This window comes from Strix aluco, chromosome 3 (assembly GCF_031877795.1).
Source record: "Strix aluco isolate bStrAlu1 chromosome 3, bStrAlu1.hap1, whole genome shotgun sequence".
Taxonomy (NCBI): domain Eukaryota; kingdom Metazoa; phylum Chordata; class Aves; order Strigiformes; family Strigidae; genus Strix; species Strix aluco.
The window spans coordinates 51527817-51551558 of NC_133933.1; the positions used below are offsets into that span (position 1 = coordinate 51527817).

The following is a 23742-nucleotide window of genomic DNA, read 5'->3' on the forward strand; positions in this document are numbered from 1 at the left end:
CGGCTCCCGGCGCGCAGCGGTCTGGGCGCTTCGGCGCAGCGGCGGGGCCGGCTTCCAGCGCCCTCCTCGGAGGGGCGAGCGCGCTCGTGCCGGCTCCTCCGAGTGCGCCCCCCGCCCCCCGTACCCCCCTCCTGCGGGGGCTGATGGTTCACAAACGTAGCTCGTCCCCGGCTGACGTTCCCGGAGACGGGAGCCTGGCGGCGGAGCAGCCCAGCCCTGCTGGGTGCCAGCTCCCGCGCCGGGCGGCGGCGGCGGCGCTCGGCGCCAACCTCCGCGGGGGGATGCTGCCCCTCCGCCCCGCGCTGCTGCCCAAGCGCTACCGAGGCGGCTCGGCTCCGCGCTCGCGGCCGGGCCGCGCGGCCGCCCGAGCGGCGGCGGCAGGGGGAGGAGGAGGAGGGCGCGGCGGCGGCGGCGGCGGCAGCAGCAGCAGCAGCGGTGGCGGCGGGGCGCCGGCGCCGGGCCCGCGCGGCGGCGTTGGCGGGGCGGGCCGGGTGCCGGTCCGGCGGCGCGGGCCGGGGTCGCCGCGGGCTGCCCGGAGGGGGGCGGAGCAGGAGCTGCGCGAGCTGCCGCGCTCGTGCGCGAGCTGGCCGGTAGGGGCCGTTGCCACCCCCCGCAGGGGGAGGGGGGGCGGAGCCGGGCGCGGCGCGAGGCCGGGTCGCGCGGCGGCGCTTCTCCTCGCCCAGCCGGCGGCGGCGGCGGCGGCCCCCGCGGCCGTCATGGCGGCCGTCCTGTCCCCGCGCCTCTGCGACAGCGACCCGGCCACGCCCGGCGCCCAATCCTTGAAGGTGAGAGCGGGCGGCGGCCGTGGGGCTGCGGGCCCAGCGCGGCGGCCTGGGGCTGCGGCGCAACAGCCGCCTCGGCGGGAGGCCTCGCCTGTCCCGTCCCCCCCCCCGGGCGTGGGCGCCGTGACCCCACCCCACCCCCCCGGGGGAGCCGGGCGGCGGCGGGCGGCCTCTTGGCGGGGAGTTGGCGCCCTCCGGCGCCCCGCGCCGAACTTCGGGTGCGGAGCTGGGAGAGGAGGGGGAGCGAGGCCCCGCTGGGTGCCCGGGGGCCGTCCTCCTTCCTGAAAGTCCTGAGGCGCCTTCCCGGGCGCGGTTCGGCGGCTCGTTCCGGCAAAGTTTGGCGGGAGCGGCAGGCTGCTGCGCCAAGGCCGGCCGGGCTGTGCCCGCGCCTCCCCCGCGCTGCCCGGGCTGGTGGCACCGGGTGCGTGCTGCGGGTTCGGCACCCACGCTCGGATGCAGAGTGGCAGTTACTTTTTGAAAGACATCTTGGTAATTTAGGCTTTCCGATTACATAATAAAGGATCGTTACGTAGATCTTATAACTGATAGACGTACCAGGAATTCGTAATGTAACCTTACTTTGTAAGGACTAGCAAGCGTTTTACAGAAACGTGCGTTTTCAAGGGAAGAAGGGGCTGGTTTTGGCAATGTTTGACTTTCCATGTAAAGAAAGCCACAAGACTGTCCCTGATTATCATTTTTGGTACAGTAACAGTGGTTGAACTACAGCTTGTCTTAAATTGCCCTGCAAATGTTTTCACTTTTTTCTTCAAAGCTCTCTGCAACATGCTCTCATTTCCTGGAGCATTTTAGGCTGTGAGCCTCTGTGATTGAATTTGCTGAAGTTTTCAGCAAATAAGAACGCAACGATGGAAATGGGGGACATTCATTTCTGCTGTGGTATAGGTGCTCATATTTTTTAACAGTACTGGATTTTTTTATAATAAAAGAAAATCTCAAAAGGAGAAACTGATGTGAGGCACTTTCTCTTAACTGTCAGGTTGAGATCTATCTTTTTAAAATGTTTTGAAGTCTCTTGGTAGCTTGGCTTTGGCCCTGTTTATGTTTTTGTCTAGTAGTTGAAAAGGTTTGGAGTGCATTAATGTTCCGTGTGGGAAGTAGGGATGAAGTAGTGATGAGACATAGTTGTGTTACAAAATAGTGTGATGTTTTGATTGGGGACTGCTATTTGTTTTATCTAATTGAGTTTATACAGGGTATTCTCAGCAATACTAGGAAGTAGTGTTACTAGTAATGCTAGCGGAGATGCTGCTTTACCTGATTCTTTAAGCATAGCTGCATTAAGAAAGCACAGTTTCATTAAATTTGCTCTTCAGTTTTTGTTACTGTATGATAGATACTGTTCTTGTGACTCTACAAGAAAGAACAAAAAAAGTGTAGAGAATTGTGAGAAACATGAAATAAACCAAAAATACAGGAGACAAATGCTTTTTCCCTGTGGCCTGTCTTGATTATAGTGCTGTGAAATGTTATATAACACAAGTAATGTATTCTCATTTGTTGGAATCTTTTTTAATGGTATTTCAAGTGATATGGTATGTAAAACATACTAGAATGAAAGGCATTAGTTCAGGTAGTTCTTGTAATTATTTAATAAGTATAGTTGGGCTTGATCCGTTTATTTCTGACAGGTTAATTATTCTTTCTTAAACTTTTCACAAAAGTTATGAAACGCGATTCTTTCATACTACTCCAGAGTTTCGATTACTTACAGAGCTGTCTTATTCTTGGCTCTACTACTGGTGACAGTAGGCGATTCACTTGAACACTTCTGCCTTCTGTTTCTCTGTAATCATGCAAGGGTGGTCACTAATTGCTTTGAGAGTTGTTCATGAGTAGGTAAGAGTTGTATAGCATTACTGGACAACAAAGCAGTGAAAAACACAAAAATCCAACTGAATCGTTGGTGTGCTAGATTTTATGGCACTGTTTTTTTTCCCCTCCTCTTCACCCTTTATTCCCTTTCTTTATATACATCTCACGAAATCTGAATAGTGACACCTGTCAATTAACTTGTAAATGTTCCCTTATAATAGCTTTGTTCTCTTCTGTATCTGTTGCAATACAACTTCAGGTTTTTTTTCTTTTAATTATTTTTTTCCCCACAAAAGACAAGTCTTTCTTACTTGCTGTAATTGTATATTTTTGTAAACTGTATACCATTACTTTTATTTTAACTATGTCTGTAAACTCCTGTGTTGCTTTTGGTAATACTATCCTTGATTTTATAAGCATCAGCTCTCAGCAAGGGCTTGGTGTTTTTGCTCTGCCCTTGCTTTTGCTTTTGAGAGCTAGGCTGATTAAGTGAATTAGTCTTGTCCCTGACTGTCACCAGTGAGGGAAGTTTGCTGTGTCTGCAGCTGTCTAGCCCTGCCGATGCCATAGGTAGTTTACATCAAGAATGATGAACTTGGTGGTCAGAGCCACAGCTCTGTCTGTTCAGTGCTCCACCTATGCAACAGGTGAGAAATGACCCAGTTCGCGCCCTGTGCCACTGTGTGTCATGCAGCTAGTTTATAGCAAAGAGTTACTTGCTACGTAAACTGTCCTATGAGTTTTTGTGAAGAGTGTTATTAAATAGCTCAGTAGTTCAGGTACTTTTAAATTGTGGATTGCCTTGCAATATTTTTTGATGTTTTATGTTATCTGCTGAATACTCTTAATTTTTAAAACATTCATCTTCATTTCAGGATGACACAGAAGAAAACTCCAATGACGGCAGCCAGCCATCCAAAAGACGACGTATGGGCTCAGGGGACAGCTCTAGGAGCTGTGAAACTTCTAGTCAAGACCTTGGGTAATACCATTTTTTACAGTTCCCACTTTCTCATTGCTAGTCTTACTGTATTGTTTGATATGCTTAAGTATTAGATCTTTTTTCTTTGCTTGTGTATTCTTCACGTATCTTTCTAAATTGAGGCAATGTCCCATGAGTATCTAGCTGTCATTTTCTCTCAGCACATTTTAAGACATTTTATTTTAAAATGACACAAAATGTGCTGCAACTAATTTACAATCAGAAGCACAGCTTACATGTTTTTAAAACATTACATATTGTTTGAATTAATTCTGACACTGTAGTACCTGCTTTTCCTGGTGTCCTGCCCGCTATCATGGATATCCCTTTCTTCATGTTCATGTTCATATTGATTAATGCTGGTTTGAAGAAATATGTGTGAAGTGGAGTGTAACAAGGTGACTCTGAAATGGGTTAACAGGATGCAGTCTTGTAAAGTGCTTGTCCAACTTCATAAATGTTGTTCATTGACATATAAATAGGAATTTGAATTTCTAGAAATGTAAGTATCCCTCTTCGGGATTCTTTCATTTGTTCTAACATTGTTCTTAGATACAGCTATTTTCCTGCTGAAAACTTGATAGAATACAAGTGGCCGCCGGATGAAACAGGAGAGTACTATATGCTTCAGGAGCAAGTCAGTGAATATTTGGGTGTGACTTCCTTTAAAAGAAAATATCCAGGTATTTATTTTTAAAATTTTTCTTCTAAAAATCTTTGTCTTCGTACAGTTTGGATGTAATCTGCGTCTCTTTGACTATAGCATGAGCCAACTGATTAAAAAAAGACTCTGGAAAAGGCAGGCCTGAATTATGTATGTTGTACTTTATTTTTGTTACTGACGTATTAAAAATGTATCCTATGGTTTTAAAAGTAACTTAAGACTTTGTGTTATTGCTACTGAAAATCTGTAAACAAGTCTGATTTGGGGGTTAGATCAGCAAGTACCTTTTGAAAATTGACCTCAATTTTATTTTTAAGTATTTTGTTGGTGATTTCTTACTATATAGATATATTTCTGTATTCTTTGTCCCTGAATTGGGGCCACATTTCTACGCTGTGGAAGAATTTTAAAAAATGAGTTGGGGAGGTTCTAGGATTTGAGCCTTCATTATTCAGAATTGTCAAATCTGGTTCTTCTGTCACAGAATTTATTTTTAAAAGGCATATTAAAAGAAAAAAGTGCTTAATAGTGCTTTCTGCATCTGAGCTCATATGTCAAGTTTCTTCAGTATTTCTGTAAATCATAACTACAGGCAGAATACTCAGAAAAACTGACCATGTCCCTACAGTCTATATTAAAATTAATTTATAAAATTACCATGTTTGTAAGAACAGTAAAATAATACAGACTCTCACTACCTGGAAATAAAATTGTCAGAATGCTTTGACACTGTTTATGGGGGAGTTTGAGTAACTGCACACATTTTTATTGCTCTTTTTTGTTTTCTTTGGAGATTTAGAAAGACGAGATCTATCTCACAAGGAGAAACTCTACCTCAGAGAACTAAATGTTATCACAGAGACTCAGTGCACACTAGGTAAGGAGACAAATTGTTAGATTCCTTGTTACAGTATTAAAAATATGACACACTGAAAATGTGATTCAGTTTGATAGAGAATTGCATCACTCTCAACTAAAAACATACGTTCTGAAATGAAAACCAGTTTGTTATTAATTTGTGTAAATTAACGGTGAGGTATGAGTATTCCAGATTTGTTGTAAAAAAAAAAGAATAATTTTGATCTTTTCTAATTACTTAGCAAAATCCCTTCTATGTTGTAAATTAACTTTTAGAACCTTCTTCCTCTAGAAAAGAGAACATAATTTTTCAAATTAAAATGTACATCAGTCTTGTTGTGCAAGTTAGTTGGAACTCGGCAAACGTTAGTGTATCTGACACAGTTTAACGTTTTAGAAGTTAGAGGGGTGTGTACTAGAGCACTTTAATGTACTTGAAATGGAATGATGTCATTGATGTGACTTGTATTGAAAGAGCTTGAAGTATTTGTTTTCTTCCTCTGCTAATACATGTGACTTGGAACATGTTGGAGATTAAATGATTCCTGTTGCATTTTTTTCTGTACATCGTGGGTCTGTGCAAATGTAATGTCATTTTATATGCTAACAATTTTTGGTATACCACTTTTATTTCTCACCTGTCAGCACTCTTGATTATTTTTTTTTAAACTTAAATATGTGGGAGAGGACAGTACCTAATTCTTATCAATAGAAGCAAAATGCTATATTCTGCTTCATATATCCAGTAGAGATGTGTGCTGAGTTAACTATCGCTGTTTTTTGAGGTTATATTTATTATCAGTGGTAGTAGCATAAATCAACCTCCATTCTCTTGTCAATGTTTGGAGATTAGTTGTGTTGAAACCTTTAAATGAGGAGTTCTGCATTGTAGCTGCAAACAGAGGCAGTCTGACTTCTGAACTTCAAATGCTTTAATTATGAGCCAGGAGTCTGTGTGCAGTTTGCTGCTCTGAATTGCCATCACAGTGATTCTTTCTTGATTTGTATAGAGAGGCTATGTAAACTTTGTAATTTCAGTTAAGTTTCTGCAAGTTAATGAAACTAACACTTCACCAATATTGGAAACTGAAACCGACGGTTCACCAGGTCCCGTTTAGAACAAAGGTTCTGCCTCACAGGGGAGTTTCGTAGGTGGCTGAGTTAATGTGAAGGGGTCTGTAGCTGTAAGGAAGAAATGAGCCTTGCCTCCTTGTGTAGAAGCAAACTCCTAATCAGCCTTGCAAGCTAAACAGCACAAGTTCACTTCTACTTGAGAGAGAAGCATTGTGCACAGCAGGTTGTTGTCTTTAGCTGCTCAAAAACTTGAGTTGATCATTGTGGGATATAAACAACCTACAGTTAATTTTGCCAGATAGCATCATTATTGCTTTTATCTATTTTAGGTCTAACAGCTTTGCGTAGTGATGAAGTAATTGATCTTATGATTAAAGAATACCCTGCCAAACATGCTGAGTATTCCGTTATACTGCAAGAGAAAGAACGTCAGCGAATAACAGATCATTATAAAGAGTACTCTGTAAGTAACTAGCATATAAGTGAACGAGATCTGTAACTCTGTGGAGTATAAGAAAAGGCTGTTCTCAAACTATAGTGAAATGTATGTGAATTAATAAAATTGTTTTTGTTCCAGCAAATGCAGCAGCAGAACACACAAAAAGTAGAAGCAAGTAAAGTTCCAGAATATATAAAAAAGGCTGCCAAGAAAGCTGCAGAATTCAACAGCAATTTAAACCGAGAGCGGATGGAAGAAAGAAGAGCCTATTTCGATCTACAGACACATGTAGGCAGATTTAAATTTCTTATCAATGTCAATAGGTAGCTCCTTGCTTGTTTTAGTAAAGTTGGCTTTGGTACCATTTTAACTAATTTATTGTCAAGAGTTTTGATTAGTCTTGTTTCAGTCATGTAGGGACTTAAACAGTTTTGCTGTTAAATGAGTAATACTGGTAAAAATAATAATATCAAATATCTTTAAGGTGAAAACTTATTTTAACTTGAAAATACTTGTCTTAGGAAGCTTTAAAAATTGCAGTGCTACTTCATTCTAATGTCTTTAATCTGCTGGTAGTAGCATAAAACTAAGAGGGATTTAGGTTAAGAAGCTTCTGTTGCTATTGTATCTGTTCACATAAATGCCTGATTCTCTTTTGGAATACCTCCAAAATTTTGCATGAGCAGTAACTAGAGTAAAAAAGTAAATTATCCTCTAAAAGAGTGCTGCCTGTCAGTGTGGTGCCCTTGTTTTTGTTAGGTGTTACATTATTTTTGTATTAGATATATTTCATGTTTCTGTGCCTGATTTAAAAAAAAAAAAAAAGGCAAAAAACCCCCCGGCATTTTGGAGCAGGACTGTTCTGCTTGTGCAAAGACGGGAAAGCAAAAATTTTCTCTGCGAATTATTACATGACAGTCTATTATGGAGAGTTTACATTTTTCTGGTATTGATGCATGTTAGAGTCAAGGTAGTACATAATTAGTTTTATTTCTTTCTAAGGGAAAGAGGGCTTCTGTGCAAGTTTCTCCTTTCCATATATTTGTATTATTAAATGGGAATTTTTTTATAGTTCAGTCTGGTTTCAGAATTACATGGACATGTTCTTGCTACCTTCCACCAGTATGAACCAACAATAATAATTCATGCTAAAGATGCCAGTCACAAAAGTTAACGTTTACTGTTTTGATTGTTAGGTTTTAATTTTTCAATTATGTTACATAATATACTGTTAGAAGTAGTCTTACCTAATATTCAGTTCACTGGATGTTTAGTGATTCGACTTAATTGATAATACTATTTTGTGAGTGGGATCTCTTACTGTCTTAATTATTTGGATTACTCAGGGGAGAACTCAGGTGGCTGTTCCAACCTAATAAAACTGGCTAGTTAAAAAATATTTGGGAGGGTAGATGGTGAGGGAGGATCAAAAGTTTGTACTTGAAACAAAAATGGCATTGTTTTGTATTAAACAATACAGATTATCCAGGTGCCTCAAGGAAAATACAAAATCTTACCTACAGAGAGAACAAAGGTTAGTCCTTATCCAGTGGCTCTCATACCCGGCCAGTTCCAGGAGTACTACAAAAGGTATTTTAAAAGCATCCCAGCTGCTGATTCTGTTGCACTGATCTACTTTTCTGCTTCTAACAGATGGAAAACATTTCAGTGTATTTTGAAATCATTTTATGTTTGAGACACTTGCTAGTCTAATCGATGCATAGCACGACAGCTTTTGTCAACAAAACAGTACTGGCTGCAAGAGTATTGTCTTTACTGATGTACTGCTGTGCCTGAGATTTGGCCTGCTCAGATATTTACTGTGGTAAAAGGAGACATTGATTCCACTCCTGCCACCCTCATGTGTTTACTTATCATCTGCCTCTGCATGTGTGCTAAGATTAATGTTGCTATATCACAGTGTTGTAATGCTGGCTTGTGATCACATGTTTTCTCTGTGACATTCTAACTGTCCTTTGTTAAATTTTTAGAAAGCTTTTAATTTAAAAAAAAAAAAATGGATTGGTCTTGTGGGTTAAGTTTAATGTTGGATTTGTAAGTGAGAAAGATATTGCTAGTTGGATCTTTATATTTCGTGAAAAATGTGTACTTGACTGTCTATACGCATTTAAGACTTATTACCAGTGACATGCTCCCATTTGACAAATACATACTGATTTGAAAATTGTTGCCTAAGCCTTATCATCTGTACAACAGAGATGGTACTCATCCTATACATGCACAGTTTTCTTTAGAGAAGGCCTTTATCTGCATATGCCTTGCTCATTCCAGTGTGTGTGCATACAGCCCACCGCAAATTTGCATGTTACAGGACGTTCTTGAATGACTTGAATTTTATTACATTAATTGAATTTAAAATGCTAGATATCTTGTTTATTTTGCACTTATAAGCTGCAAGTGAAGCTGATTCTTCTTCTTAATGAAGGACACAACCTTTCAAATATGCATCAAAGTAATATTCTATTCCTTACAATGCTTGTTGTTAACAGTAAGAGGACTTTCACTTTGTTCTTAGTATTTAAGGTTTAGAAAAAAAAGGGTAGATCTCCCATGTTCAGCTGTATCTGTCTATAAGCAATGTGATTAGATCTTCACATTCTTCTGAAATTATATTTTAATATGCATTTTTTGTTCTCCTTCAGTAATCAAGGACCTCAGACATAGAGCTAGATTCTTTACTTACTTTGCTTTGGACTCTTAACTGTTTGTGTGCCCTGGGTTAGAATTATTGTGCACAAGCTATGTGGGGCACTGTACATTTATAAACAAAGCGTATAGGCTGCTGCGCATAGTAGTGTGGATTGGCTAAAAATTTTTCAGGGTTCTGTATCTTTTATGATGATGTAGGTTTGGAACATTGCAAATACACTCCTCCTGTGTTCCACAAATACTTGCTATACAAAGAAGACAATTACTAGCTGGTATCAAATTTGGGAGGAGAAATAAATATGTTTCCTATGTTTTCAGAACTGCATGTTTTTATGTGCCTGCCTGAAAAAAAGGGAGCTTTTACTTTTTCCTCATTGAAGTCCTTGTATGCTGTGTGACTTAATATTTATGCATAAAGTACATATGAATTAATTTTATTTATTTGTTAACTTTAGATACTCTCCAGATGAACTTCGTTACTTGCCATTAAACACAGCTCTTTATGAACCTCCTTTGGATCCAGAGCTGCCTGCGTTAGACAGTGATGGAGATTCAGATGATGCAGATGAAGGGCGAGGTGATGAAAAACGGAAAACCAAAGGCAATTCGGTGAGACAAATTGAAAATATTCTTCAACAAAAAAATCCTTTCCCTTCACTTCTGTTAGTTTCAGTAGTTTCTTAGTAGAATCTTTAACATTTGCAAAATGAAGGAGAATCATAAAGTGTACTCCCTTTTTTAGTGTTTCTCTTTAATTTTATAACACTGCTCTTCAGCTTTCCATTTTGATCCATTTTTAAAGTAAAACAATCAAATATTTGAAATTTCAGGCCTGTTCTTCCTTCTTTTTAAAGAAATCTTGAAGAATCTTCCCAACCACAGCTCTTCATTATGTCCTTTTCCCCCAGGGGAAGTTGCTAGCATTTCCGAGGGGAAGGAACATTGTAGTTCAGGTCACAGCATATTTTGCTATTTAAGTCCCACAGAATCTGTCACTAAAGCAAAGGTGTTGATAGCCTGATAACTTTTTATTCTTGTGACATCGAACAGGAAGTATTCAATACAGAAACAGTTACTTTATTCCAATTTGAAGAGAAGGGAAAAAGCACTGGGTTTTTTTTGCTTTACAATACATCTTTAAAAAGATGGTTATGTTCACTCTATGAAAACACAGTTAACTGTTACTGAAAGTTAAGGGAAACTTTCAGATACCTACCTTGATAGTGTTTTAAGTGCTCAAGAGCAGCTGAGCTTCAGATGAGCTGTCTGAGTGCAACTGAACCACTGGTATATTGGTGTAGCTAGTATGGTGACAACCACTTTCCAGAAATTTAACCCTAATTTTAAGAGAAATAGTATGTAAAATCACAGGTGCATTTAACAGTTTCTAGTTCAGTTGACAAACATGCTAGATGGTGGATATATGTAATGCTAAATTTTGACACCTAAACATTTGTTTGAATATTCATAACTGAAGACAAAAGGACAGGGTCAGCTTGTAGGCTAACAAGGGAGAATTAACTGTTAGTACACCCTTTCTGCTTGCATTTTTTTGGAGAAAAAGAAATCATATAAATTTAGTGTGCTAAATGTCAACTTAGTTTCCATTTAATCACGCTCCAGCTTTTTTACAGTTGGTCTTTAACCATGTCTTCCCAGTCCACTGACTTCCATTCCCCGTAATGGTAAAGTAACTGGACCAAGCAGACTATCCTTTTATTTTTCACAGAAGTTCAGAAGTCTTTGATGACAGAATGCAGAAGGGAAAATGTCATTGTGTTGGAAAAAGCGTAGGGAAAATTTAAAATGAGATTCCTGTGCAGTGGGTTTGGCTATGGGAGCAGGGATTCTTTGCTACTCATTGGGGCATGTTGTTGGGGGAAAAATAACTGTTGAACACAGAGTTGGACAGTTGTCAGGCCTCTTTCCCTTAGTTTTGGACTACCTACCATTTGTCAGATCTCCCTGGTGAGTCCTACAATATGCTTTATGCTTTTTCCTTTTTCACCCTCCCCATTGTTGGAGTCAGGTAGCAGTTTTCCTGTTCTGTAGTGTTTTAATGGGCCTGTCCTAAATAACCCTTCCCCTAAAATAGCGGTGAAACATACCATTTCTTGTTGCTGCATAGTTTGCTTTGCTTTTGTGTTATACTCCTCCCTTTGCCCTGTTTGTTTTGTCTGTTTTGATTTCAGGCTCTGGACCGTAGGCTGATTACTGTTATGTTTGTACAGAGTGCCTTTTACTGTAGGGCATCATTGTTATTTGGCCTTTTGGTTTTTATTGTAATAAATGTGATTAATCATATTGCTTTCTTCTGGAGTTTCTGGAGGCCTTTATTAACACTTTCCTGAGGAAAATCTTGTGCTGCTGTTCTTAATTATGCTTATGTTGATCTCTCAGCCTCTTTGAACCTCTTCCCTCTTTCTTGCCTCCTCATTCGTCAAAAAACCCCCCCAACTTTAACTGCAGCATAAATTCTGTTGCTTGGTTCTGTATTAAATATTGAAGTGTGTTTTGCCTTTGATGGCATTCTGCTGCAATCCAAATTAAATATTTAGATTGCTCCTGGTGAAAACAGTAGATGAGGGTGGCAGAAAAAAACCTTCACATATTTAATTCAAGGCAGTACTATCTGGTAGGAGACTTTAAATGCGTGGCAAGGGCACTTTAACTTTTTGCTGGCCCTCTACTTTGTAAACAACATCTTTATAGTTGCATATAGTGAATTTCTTGCTGACTTTTAAAGGAAAACGGTTCAAAGAATTATGCTGTTGTGCTCCCCACTCTGGTATCAAGACCAACTGGAAAACATGACTGCAATTGTTGATGCCAGTCTCCTAGCAAGAGAAAAAAAAGATAATGAAGGTTATGAGCAAAGGTGTTCTAGATTGTGATGTACCCCATGCTTTTGCAGGAGGAAGGATGTATCCTTCTCTTACCTTAGCTGGCTCTAAGGGGCATAGGAAAGACTTGTCTGTCTATCCAAAAAATAAAAAATATAGCTATGGTATTTTTATTATAGGACAATTCATCTGGCAATGTATCTGAAGGTGATTGCGCCACAGACAACCAGGAGGATTCTTTTCAGGGAAGACAAAAAACAAGAGACAAAAGTGCTACTCCACGAAAAGATGCTTCCAAACGTTCTGTATTATCCAAATCAGTTCCTGGGTACAAGGTAGAAGAAAAAAGCCCCTGACTGAACTTTACTGACCAGCCTCTCCCTGAAATACTTGGTTTTTCAATAATATGGAACTTCTGCTTGCTGTACTTCACTAGCTGCTCTCCTGTTGTGTGCTCCATCTGTTTGCTTCCTTGCTTCCTTTTTGCTTTTATTTCATGTGGGGCTTTCCTTTACCCTAGCCTATACAGTGGCCTCTGTTTCTGTTAACTTCTCAGATTTCCAGGCAGTAACACCAGAAAAATCCATTGTGGATTTATCACTGGAACTCTACATCTTTCTATCTGCCTTAACATAGCAGTCAGAACTGCCAGTTCAAAATTAGCTTTCAGAATCCATTATTTTTTTTCTACTATTTAGTATGGCAGCATACCAAGAGATCAGTGCTGTAAAGTACAGCTGTGTGGCGGAACATATTGTTATGACGTTCATTTTAAATACAGCCTTTCATCCTGAAATGTTATGATGTATAGGATGGAAGGCAAGAAGCTTACTGCAGTTGTACAGGCAACACTACGTAACCACTTTAACAGTATATGGAAAAAAGCTTTTTATGTAGTTCATACTATGTAGAAATGTTTGTGGGCAATATGCTTTTATTCAAGCTAAAAACTTGGTGAGGATGTTAAGACATTGCAGCAGTCAAGCAGTGATTGGCAAACCGAAGACCCAAATCTTCAGTATTACTGTATAATAATTTCAAAAATTAAGGTAAAAATAAGATTAAGATTAAAATACATTTCAGAAGAAATGGGAATTGACATGCATTATTTATGTGGTGTTATTCTGCATACTGACAGAGGATCTGAATATAATGTACACTTCTAAAGCACATTATTGCCTAGTCCCATTCCACTGAAAACAATGAGAATTTTACATTGACTTACGTGGGAGCAGGAGCAGACCCATAAAGAGGGAAAACACTACATTCAGATAGGGCTTAGTATTTAGCAATCAGGAATGCTTGTGAAGAGAGGTTATGGAAAAAGGAAGACTTTTGTCAGTGACTAGATCGTACATACTGAGAAAATGTCTCAGCAAAAGTGAGCTGTTGATGGCTTGCATTTTATATTCATAAATACTTACTACCTGTATTTACCAAGTTAATAGTAGATAAACTATAACTTATGTTAAGAAGCTAATTTCCAGCAAGAATTGGACAGTTTTGATAAATTTTCTCTACATACAGTATCTGTACAAGTTCATAACAGATAGCAGGTTCCAGTTGCGTTTTCTGTTTTCAGGAACTTACTAAGAAATATGCAAACTATGGAGATTTAGACTGTGGTACCATATGTATATTTTTTTATATGTAACTTTGCAAATTGTTGTAGGCACAGAATGCATACCAATATTCCCATGAACATGAAATCCAAAGATGGAGCTTGAAATCTTTTTTTTAGCTTTGTTTAACTTGACTTTAGAGATCGTGTGCCACTGGTTTACAGTTTAACTTAGCTATGAGATGCCTGAGTGTTTGCTTAGTCCAATCTATTGAATGGCCCTGTGAATGCATAGAGAGAGAACTGATGGAGCAGAACTTTCTGCAAAGTTCTGAACTTCTAACTGTAGAATGGTAGTCTACAGCATTGCATTTTGAAAATGGATTCCCATAGCAATTACTTACTGGTTCAAAATCATGGATTGTGTTAGTTACGAGGTATTACTGTAAACTTACAGTGCCACATCTTTGCAATGTCAGCGTACCCTGCCTGCATCAGCCATCAGGCCATTAATAAGTCACAGGTGGTGATGTTGTGTTGGGAGGGTGAGAGAGAGGATTGGCTTGCTTGTTTGTGGGAACATTTAAACGCTTTCAGTAAACCCAATAACACGAGTGGTTTTAACTGGTAAGATGGAAAGGTTCTTGTTTTTAGTCTATAAAAACACCAGATAATGATATACCATATGTGCCTAAATGGTAAGGCACTTTGAGCTGAAGGCTTAACTGATTTAAAATGTTGTCCCTGTGAATTCCAAATCTTTGTAATACTTTTGTTCTGTATTGTTCTCTAATATTTGACTATTTTTGTAGGACAGTAATCTTTTGGTTACATGTAGTTAAAACTGAAGGATAATTGCTATGGCATCAACATGCAAATGTATAGTTATAGCCACAGTATGAGTATTACAGGATTCACACATTTCCGCTGAGTTATTTTTGAGTAAAAGAAATAATGTATTTTATATGGAGCCATTTTTATTGTCAGTTCTTTAACAAAGAACAGTTAGCGTGTTTTACACTTTGTCATGTTACAAGTAGCGACTCTTTGTTGCTGCAGGACTGGCTACTACAGTTGCACACACAGGGTACTGTTAAAAGTACAGGAGATTTTTTTGCACATAAAACTGAAATGTATTGAGAAACTATATTTTACAACACTTCTGTTTCAGATCACTATATGGAAATGGGCTGCTTTGCATTCAGAATAGGACCTGATAAAAATGGTGTAGTTGGAATGCTTACTTTGAGAGCTGCAGCACAGCAGCATGGATGTGCAGACCTACAGAGCAGGCAGTCATCGTTTTGACCCTGCATTCATTTTCTCTCCATTCCTCATGCCAATAAGATGAGGATGTAGAAAGCAAAATTTACTCTAATCAGATGGGATATTGTGACTTCCCATTTGGATTTGATAGGCTTTTTTCATAGCATTTCTAAAAGCCATTTATGGTGGTAGAACTTGAACTGATTTGAAATGTGAATAGTCCTGCATTTTCTTTTTTTTTTCATTTTTGTAAAAATACTTCCATACTGTTGGAACTTTATTATTAATACGCTGTGATTCTCATCCCCCCAGCATGCACGATTTCTAATGAACACAATTTAGTGAAATAAGACTAGATGGAAGCATTGTTAATAAATGCATCTATATCCATGTCTAACTTCAGAGTTAATGTGTATCAGAGTGTTAACCGCACACATACCCTAAGGCAGATACACTCACTGAGAAGCAGCTCACTTTAGTTTTGGTGAAGGACCAGGGAGTATGCTGCTGTACATTAAAGGCAGTAAACCACAAATCCATAACAAACTAGAAGTCTGATTAGAAAAGTGCACTTGCTATTCTAGAAAGGCTTGGTTTACTTAGAAATAGATAAAAACACAATAAAAAAAAAAAAAAGGTTAGAATGTAGCCTAAACAACGGAAGGGTAAATGCTGCAACACTGACGAGGTTTAAGCATGTGCCACTTTTGTTGGGAGGAGCAGGGTATAAAGGTATACATGTAGGACACCTAGTATAGTTAACAGTAAAAGAGTTTATGTGTGGTTTTGCTTTCATTATATTTATTATTTTGTAGAGATGTTTGTGAATGTTAGACTTATTGTTTTATTATATTTATGTATAAAACAGGTTGACTCTGCTTTTTTAAAATAAATAAGCAAAAAAAAGTCTGTATGAATGCCTCTGTCATCTTTTGAAGGAAGTTACCTATAAACATCCGGTATGGTGTTTTCTTTTCTGAAATAAAACTCTTTAGACCAGACAATTTGAAGCAGACTGTAGCCATGTTTTAACTTAAAAAGCAGATTGAAGACTTGAGAAAACTTTAAGCAATGCATCCTGACTACCCTAAAAATGAGTTATTAATTATCTTGCTAGGTGGTAGAAAAAACTGGCTGGGGAAGTAGACAAACTTAAAGATAAGTTGTATTGCACAAGGTCTCGGTAATTTTTTTATATATATATATATATATATAGTTCTGTTTTCACTTTTAAAATTAAACTTAATTCTTCTTGCCACATGGGTTGGTAGTTGATTGGGATTCTTCTTGTTCCCTGACAAGCCATTTAGTTCCTTAGAAAACAGGATATGCCTTGAACTCCTGTTACTAGCTGCGTCTTTGCAGCAACATTTTTTTTAAAACTCTTGCACTGGTCAATTTAACATCAGTGAGTAGTATATTAATTTTAAACCACATTTCTCACTAATTTCATTATGAAGTGGTCAAAGATCAACAATGTAACTACTGATATGTTTCTGAAGTTCTTAAAGCCTTACTTCTTCCTTGGTCCTCGCTGGCATAAAACTGTGTTGGTGCCTCTCTTGGGTTGGGACACAGCATACACACACAAATGTTACTCACTGTAAGAGTCTGCTATTTCTCTCTTACCTTTCAAACGAATCTCATGGACCCAGATACACTCCAGGTGATCACTTAGAAAGATGATGAATGTAAAACTGTAGTTAAATGCAAGGGTATGTACTTCTTACAGCCATCGTGACTGGATACAAGAAAGCATGGTAAAACAGCCACGTACAGCCTACCTAACCAAATATTTTGAAACTAAAGATACAAAAATGAAGTTTTTTGCTTTTGTAATTGATTTTCTATATTAGGGACAAATGTCATGCAAATGGAAAACTGTATTTAATTTCTTAGATAAACAGGAAATCTGCATGAAGATTCATAAAGAAGTATATTGAAAAAATACTGACATTTTTAATGTTGGGTCACATTTAATTTACATTGAGGGGAACGTTAGCCGATGAACTCATAGGAAGAAGCAAATACACGCTTTTGCTCCAATTTGGTTTACGTATAACTCACTACATGTGTCAAATGCAAAATTTTATGCAGTTAATCTACAATTTCTTTCAGTGCTGCTGCTTGTCAGGTATGGTCATGTGTTTTAAGGTTCACACATCATAACAAACAGATAGTTCATTAATTTTAAGAGTTAAGGAGATATATGCCATTTCCTTTTAAACCTGTAAATTCTTCTGGAATGAATTTATAGCCCTCTTCTACCCTTCCAGCCAAAGGTCATTCCAAATGCTATATGTGGAATTTGTCTGAAGGGTAAGGAGTCCAACAAGAAAGGAAAAGCTGAAGCTCTTATACGTTGCTCCCAGTGTGACAACAGTGGTGAGTATCTGCATACACTAGGCAGATTCCTAAGGGAGTTTGTCTGACAGATCATTTTGTGGAAATATTTAGTGTACTACACTTGTGTACCAACAGTTCAGTTGCCTTTTCTGTCCTTCATTAAGTCCATCTCTATTTAATCTTACATGTAGTAGCACATTCAGTGCACTGTGGGATCTCATCAGGAGGCAAGCTAAGCTTCAGCTTCTGTAAAAGCAAACAGTCTAACTTTAAACTTCCTTTCAGACATAAAAGTAATAATATTGGTTTTAATCTAGGCCACCCTTCTTGCCTTGATATGACCCCGGAGCTTGTTGCTATGATTAAGACTTACCCTTGGCAATGTATGGAGTGTAAAACATGCATTATATGTGGGCAGCCTCACCATGAAGAAGAAATGATGTTCTGTGATGTATGTGACCGTGGTTATCACACTTTTTGTGTGGGGCTTGACGCTATCCCTTCAGGTAATAAAATCAGAGTTAATTGTTCCCTTCCCACCTCCTCTGAGTCCTGGGCTTTCTGTCAGAATTAATGTATGCGTTGCTTTTGAAAGAATAGTTTAAAACAAGTGTGAAGGGTAGGAGTAAGAAATACAGTAGGAAAGCATTCACACTGTAGGACCCCATTTTTTTAATAAGCTTTATTTCTCTATATTTGGTTGTGCAGAGTTTAACCTGGCAATTCCTGTATAGGAAATATAATTGGCTTTTACAACAGAATCTGAACAGGCTCACTCAGAACTAGGTGGTTTTTCTTTTCCACACCCATAGAATACTGAGAATAATTACCTCTTTTCATAAAAGAAACTTGTAAAGAGGCTGTATTGCTGAATATTGCTGGAATATAGCTTTCACATTAATAAAGTGTTTGTGCTATTATTTCAGTTTCTAAATTAAAAAGTATGCTCAATTTAATATTTGTAAACACCTTTTTAAACACCTTCCCATTTTTTTCTTAAACGTCAAAGCTGGAAGTGAAGTACCTCAGTGTCAGGCAGCCTGCACCTTTAAATTACCTGGTCACTTGTATCACCTGGCCAACTCATGGCAGTGTAAAGCAAATAACTGGTAGTGCTGTTGCTTTTCATGTAATACTAAATCCATGCTAAGCAAGTTCATGAGTAAGTATTCAGAGGCTGCGTGTTCTGCAGTGACAGTATTCCCTCTAATTACAGTACTTCAGAGATACTGTTTATTCCCATTTGGGGAAGCGCTGGTGCTAGCTGTCACTTTAGTACAGGTTCTGGGGCAGATTTAACTTTCAGGCTGACCTAAGGACAGAATCTAAACAAAATAGATTATATGCCTACAAACCTATTAAATTACCAAAGAAGCCTTTATGATTCCAGCTGTTGTAATATAAGCAGTTAAATGCTTCTCCTCTTTGCTCAACTCTTTATTGTTCCCTCAGTAAATGAGTTTTAGTGAAAGGTCTGGTGATGGAACCCCTGCCAGCAGTTTAATCTGTGCTGCCTGACTGCACCAAAATAACGGACACTGCTCTGGGGAATGGGACCCTGCACCTGTGGCAGAAGAGCTGTTCATTTCTGCTCCGAGTAACCGCCCATAACCTCAAGCTGTCATAATTCACGTGAAAATGTAACTTGCAAACTCCAGCATCGCTTCCCATAACCACCTCCTTAGCAGTGCTGGCACTTCCTAAGGTCCGTAAGGGTTAGTGTAGCCAGCTGTTACATGTAAGGAGTCTGCAAGAGAGGGTGAATTTTATATGCTGCTTTCCATACCTTTTAGAAAAGATGCTTACACTTTAAAGAGCACTGGTTGTTTACATTAAGGGAAGTTACTGCAAATAGATGAGCACCTATTAGAATGGTGAAAGCTGCCTAACTAGGTGAGTGAGTAGCGAAGTTAGTTTCCCAATAATTGATAACTTTCTTTTCTTAGGTCGCTGGATTTGTGATTGTTGTCAGAAAGACCCTCCCGTACCCAGAAGAGGAGGAAGAAGGGGGAAAAACAGCAAGGAGGGCTAAAAACCCCAAAAAACTTGCTGTCCAAAACTTAACTGCACAAATTAAAGTGATACTTTGGTGCTATTTAACCAACCACTCTAAGAGGAACAATACCACTTTTTATTTCCTTTTTACCAAATAAACTTTTAATTTTGGCTATATAATGATTTTTTTCTGATACAAGTCACTAATCATGTCCTGTCAGGTGTCTAGATAGAGAAGCCAAATTCCCACTCAAGAAGGCTTTCAGTAATGAAATTTAAATTGTACATGCACCATTTGTATAAAATTATAGTAATGTACTTGTTTATTTCAGTGCACTCATCAGTAAGCTCTGTGAAAAGAAAATTACAGAGCAATTTAAATATACACTATTTGCATAGCAGCTGGTTATTTTGAAAGTCTCAATCAAAGCAAAAAATACTCCTGGAAAAACTAACTTTGAAGGAAGAGTAGGCATGCCCTGACCTTCTTAGAATATGCTGTGAATTCCTTTCGGCAGAAGTTTTCTTTGCAAGCTAATGACTTATTCATAAAGATGTACTAAAAAAAAAAAAAAATCAATCACAAAAAGCTATAAAGGGAGGTGTAAGAAAACACCTCTCAAGTTCAAGATATTATATGCTGCATTGCTTTTAATGAGGAATGAAAATGTCATACTGACAAGTAACAACAGCTGAAGGCTTACTCTCCCTGCAGTGGCAGCGAAGGAGTAACATGCACTTGATTCAGGTCATGGATCTGCAGAGGTGATGAGTGACTGGACAGCCCTCTGCTTGACAGATGGTTGACATAACATAGAGCACAAGCAGTCAAAATATAGATCGTCTATCCCCTTAGGTGATTGATCTGTTTTTCCTTCCTTCACCCTAGGCTCCTCAACTTGAATACACTCCAAACCCATTGCTAATTAGTTTACTGGAGATACTTGCTCAGAAAAGAAGTAGATTTTATTTTTAAGTATGCTCTAAATTGAGAGGGGGCACTGAAGTGCAGCAGTTGATTTCACTTTTCTTTATAAAAAACAATAGAAAATACTGAATTGGAGTTGATTTTCCTAAGCACCTGTTTAAAGTGAATTTAACAAGATTCCAACTGTACATTCATTTTTAAGCCCTGTTCTTTGAAGAACGCTGCAAATACTGTGCTCGCTGCTCATTTTACACATAGGGGAGGATTTACACTATAAAATTAAATATGGCTTTTTCCCCCCACTTCCTTTCTGGTTTAGGAAAAGTAACCTGAATACTTCTTCAGGAAACATAACGAAGAGTATTAAATATTACACCAAGTCATCCATGTTCAATTTCACAGGCTGAAGTGTGACTTAGTCCAGTGTGTATTAATTTAAAAAAGAATTTCAAGTATTAATTTCAAGATTCCAATAAGTATAGTCCAGAAAACAGACTCCTTGTCCTGAGATTCGTCTTCTGCAGACTCTGAGTATTTCTGGTTTGCCTCCATCTCCTCGGGGTTGTAGGAAGCCTCGCCAAACGGATACTGCACAACTGTTCGATCGTAGTATACTTTCATTTCAAACTCACTCTCCAGGTGAGAGGGATGACCGTAAATCCCTATTCCCACCGGGCGGCGGAAGTGCGCGGGCACGTGGACAACATCTTGGCCGCAGGTTACAGACTGTAACTCATACTCGTCAAAGCTGGGGTGAAGCGTCATGTCAGATACATACAAGTCCGCATCACCTTTTAAACTCTGCATCTGAAGTACTATCTTTCCCTCGTGATTTAGTCTCAAATAGCTGTAGTTTCCTGCTCCAATCTGACCTTGAACAACATGAAGAAGAATCCATTCTTCGGGTACCTCCTCTTCCTCAAAGGTATTTACCACAAATAGTACTTGAGCTGCCACAAATATGACCAGGATTCTTCTCCAGCGTGCTGCCATGGTCTTAAGTTATATTCAGACTCTTCCTGTGTCCCATGCACTACCTTGTGAATACAAAACATAATTCAGATTTTAGTATATTCCCTTCTTGGAAGGAATTGATTTTTTTTTAATTTGGTAATTTTTATAAATGCCCTCAAGTCCATGCAAAGTTAAGCAACTTCAATTAAGTACGTTCATTAACTTTTCTTATTTTTAATAGTAACAAAAACCATTGCTAAGATTCAGAGCTCTGGAGGATTAAAATGGCTTGAATTTCTTAAGTTAAACAGAAATTAACCAAGAGGGTGTTCTTTCATCCAGAACTGACACAGAGCCTTTAGTTTTGTGCGACCTGCATGCATACCAGATTTGACAGATACCCTGAAGAGATGAAACGCAAGAATAATTTTAGCCTCAGTTTAAAACAACAGTTAAAAAAGAAGGCTTTTGCCTGCCTGAAGCTTAACTTTGTATCAGGTATTTAGAGCATCCTATTTGTTCTTCCCTCCTCTCAAGGGAACTTCAGAAGGACTTCAGAAGACAGTCAATGCGCACATCTGGATGAATGCGTGAAGCAGTATGCATTCTGACTTGCACTGGGAATGGACTCTGACATAAAACCAAATTATCTAGTGAGATAATACATTAATTTATGATTCTGATGTGTGGATTGTTTCTAGGACTAAATTTGGCATATTTTCCCTGAAAAAAATTCATTTACTTTCCTGAAGATTTTCTCACCGTACAGTTGCTTACGAAACAGAAGGCTGAAGTTGCTGGGGCAAGGGGGAGATGGAAAGGACTGCTGCAAGATGAAGGCTCTTACACCCTCCCGCTCCCAGTCAGGCAGCCTGAGCGTGCCTGCAGCACTCTAGTCATTTGAACAGTTGCACTTAAGTGTGTGCGTACAAAGCAGCAAGCTCCGAACCTTGACAAAGGCTTCCAAAGCATACAGCTGACTGAATTTGACATGCAAATCACAGTCAAGTACAGGAGCCACGAGCGTACACTTTCATGTTTTGGATGAAGATTTCCATCCCCTCATTCCTGCCATAAGGACACTACAATTACCTTAAACACAAAAGCTACCAGTAAGTTGTTTTGTACCCTGCTAGCATCAAAGCAAACTGCGTTACTTCCACTGAGATGTCACTTAAACCTTAGAGGTTTTACAGTTAAACAGCTCTATGGAAAAAATGTACAAACATTTCTGTAGTTCCAAGTTTTCTGCCCCAGAGGCCTCTATACTGCAAGGCCACAATTCTGCAAAGACAGCATAAAAGAAGGAAACACAACACTGACAGAACCTGCCAGACTGACAAAATACCCTCAACAGCGACGGAAAAAAACAGTCTCCTGCCTTTTGTCTCCCTGTATCAGGGACCTGACCCTCTGCCACTTTTACATCGAAGAGGTGATGAAATACGCGAGCGGAGGAACAGGAAGAGCTCCACATCGGAGCAGAAAACAGTCATGTTACCTGGGGACAAACGAAAGCGTTCTGGCGCCGAACAGCGCTCGGAGGGCGAGGAGATTTCAGGAGACCTCGGGCAGGCAGAGCCACGAGCGCCTCAGCCGCCCCTGCTACTCCCACCCTCCCTCCCCGCGGGCGGGACAGCGGCGGGAGGCAACGGCCGCTCCGAGGGACGCGGAGCGACTCCGCCGCCCGCCCCGGACCCCGCCGGCGGCACAGCAGGCGGCGCGGCGGGCCGCCCCCCCCGGCACGGCAGCGGTCCCAGCGTCACCCCGCCGGCTGAGGGCCGGGGCGCGGCTCACCTCCGACCTGCCACGGGGCTCCGGCGGCCGAGGCGAGGCAGAGCTGCGGGCTTCGCGGACGTGCGGCGGCGCAGCGCGTCCGGGCCGCCGCGGACAGGCCCCTCCCCGGGGCGGGCTGAGGCGGGCCCGGGCGGGCCCCGGGGCAGCGCGGCGGACGAGGGGAGGCGGACGAGGGGAGGCGGACGAGGGGAGGCGGGCGGGCGGGTGCGGAGGCCGCCCCTCAGGAGCCGGCAGAGCACAGCGGAGCGCCGCACCGCTCCCCCTGCACGCCCCGGGAGCGCACCGGCGGCGCCGCGCCGAGCCGACCCAGCAGCAGCCGGGTGGGGAGGGGGGTGCTGGGGGGGCCAGGGAGGCCTCCGCGCCGCCTCCCTCGCAGCGCCGCGCGGCGCGCACCTCCCACCGCCGTCACCACCGAGCCCTCCCACCGCCCCGGGGAGGGGCGCGGGCCGCCAGCCCCGCCCCTGCTATCGCGAGAGCTGGCGGCGGGGGCGGGGCCGTCGTCACGGCAACGCGGAACACGCCCCACACCGCGGCGGGCGCTGGGGCGGCCGGTACCGTCTCCCCGCCGGGGGTCGCCCGCCCGTGGCGGCCCCCGACAGGGCGTTGGGCCTGCGCGTCCCCCGCCTGGGGCGTCGATGGGGAGCCCTGGGCTGGGAGGGCCGGGCTAGCCGCCGCGGCGGGGGCGTTTGCGGTGCTCTCGGAGGGGACCCGCTCCAGAGGACAGGCCTGCCCCCGGCCCGGCGAATG

At 41.1% G+C, this 23742-nt stretch overlaps 2 protein-coding genes across 6 annotated transcripts; one reads left to right on the forward strand and one right to left on the reverse strand.

Moving 5' to 3' along the window:
- The first annotated feature begins 143 nt into the window (after positions 1-143).
- Positions 144-19432, forward strand: PHF10 (PHD finger protein 10). Of its 3 annotated transcripts, none has more exons than XM_074818554.1 (12): positions 634-785; positions 3494-3600; positions 4153-4283; positions 5058-5141; positions 6526-6659; positions 6774-6923; positions 8116-8225; positions 9761-9914; positions 12328-12483; positions 17252-17360; positions 17639-17827; positions 19268-19432. In XM_074818554.1, the coding sequence occupies exons 1-12, from the start codon at positions 717-719 to the stop codon at positions 19351-19353; spliced, it is 1479 nt and encodes a 492-aa protein (XP_074674655.1). In that variant the 5' UTR covers positions 634-716; the 3' UTR covers positions 19354-19432. The 3 variants fall into 3 exon arrangements, with proteins under 3 accessions (XP_074674654.1, XP_074674655.1, XP_074674656.1); XM_074818555.1 differs by having other exon boundaries at positions 5064-5141; XM_074818553.1 differs by lacking the exon at positions 12328-12483 and having other exon boundaries at positions 144-785.
- An 832-nt stretch (positions 19433-20264) lies between these two features.
- Positions 20265-23395, reverse strand: C3H6orf120 (chromosome 3 C6orf120 homolog). 3 transcript variants are annotated; one of them, XM_074818559.1, is made up of 2 exons: positions 23003-23395; positions 20265-21281 (listed from the first exon to the last, which is right to left on the reverse strand). In XM_074818559.1, the coding sequence occupies exon 2, from the start codon at positions 21235-21237 to the stop codon at positions 20680-20682; it is 558 nt and encodes a 185-aa protein (XP_074674660.1). In that variant the 5' UTR covers positions 21238-21281; positions 23003-23395; the 3' UTR covers positions 20265-20679. The 3 variants fall into 3 exon arrangements, with proteins under 3 accessions (XP_074674660.1, XP_074674657.1, XP_074674658.1); XM_074818556.1 differs by having other exon boundaries at positions 22996-23394; XM_074818557.1 differs by lacking the exon at positions 23003-23395 and adding an exon at positions 22700-22911.
- Positions 23396-23742: the final 347 nt, after the last annotated feature.

What these genes read in the sequence shown, in the direction of transcription:
- PHF10 (XM_074818553.1), top strand. Translation starts at nt 144, where the DNA reads ATGGTTCACAAACGTAGCTCGTCCCCGGCTGACGTTCCCGGAGACGGG. An exon ending in AGAGACTCAGTGCACACTAG is followed by an intron (nt 5,142 to 6,525) that starts GTAAGGAGACAA and finishes TATCTATTTTAG; the next exon opens with GTCTAACAGCTTTGCGTAGT. An exon ending in ATTTCGATCTACAGACACAT is followed by an intron (nt 6,924 to 8,115) that starts GTAGGCAGATTT and finishes TAAACAATACAG; the next exon opens with ATTATCCAGGTGCCTCAAGG.
- C3H6orf120 (XM_074818559.1), bottom strand. Translation starts at nt 21,237, where the DNA reads ATGGCAGCACGCTGGAGAAGAATCCTGGTCATATTTGTGGCAGCTCAA.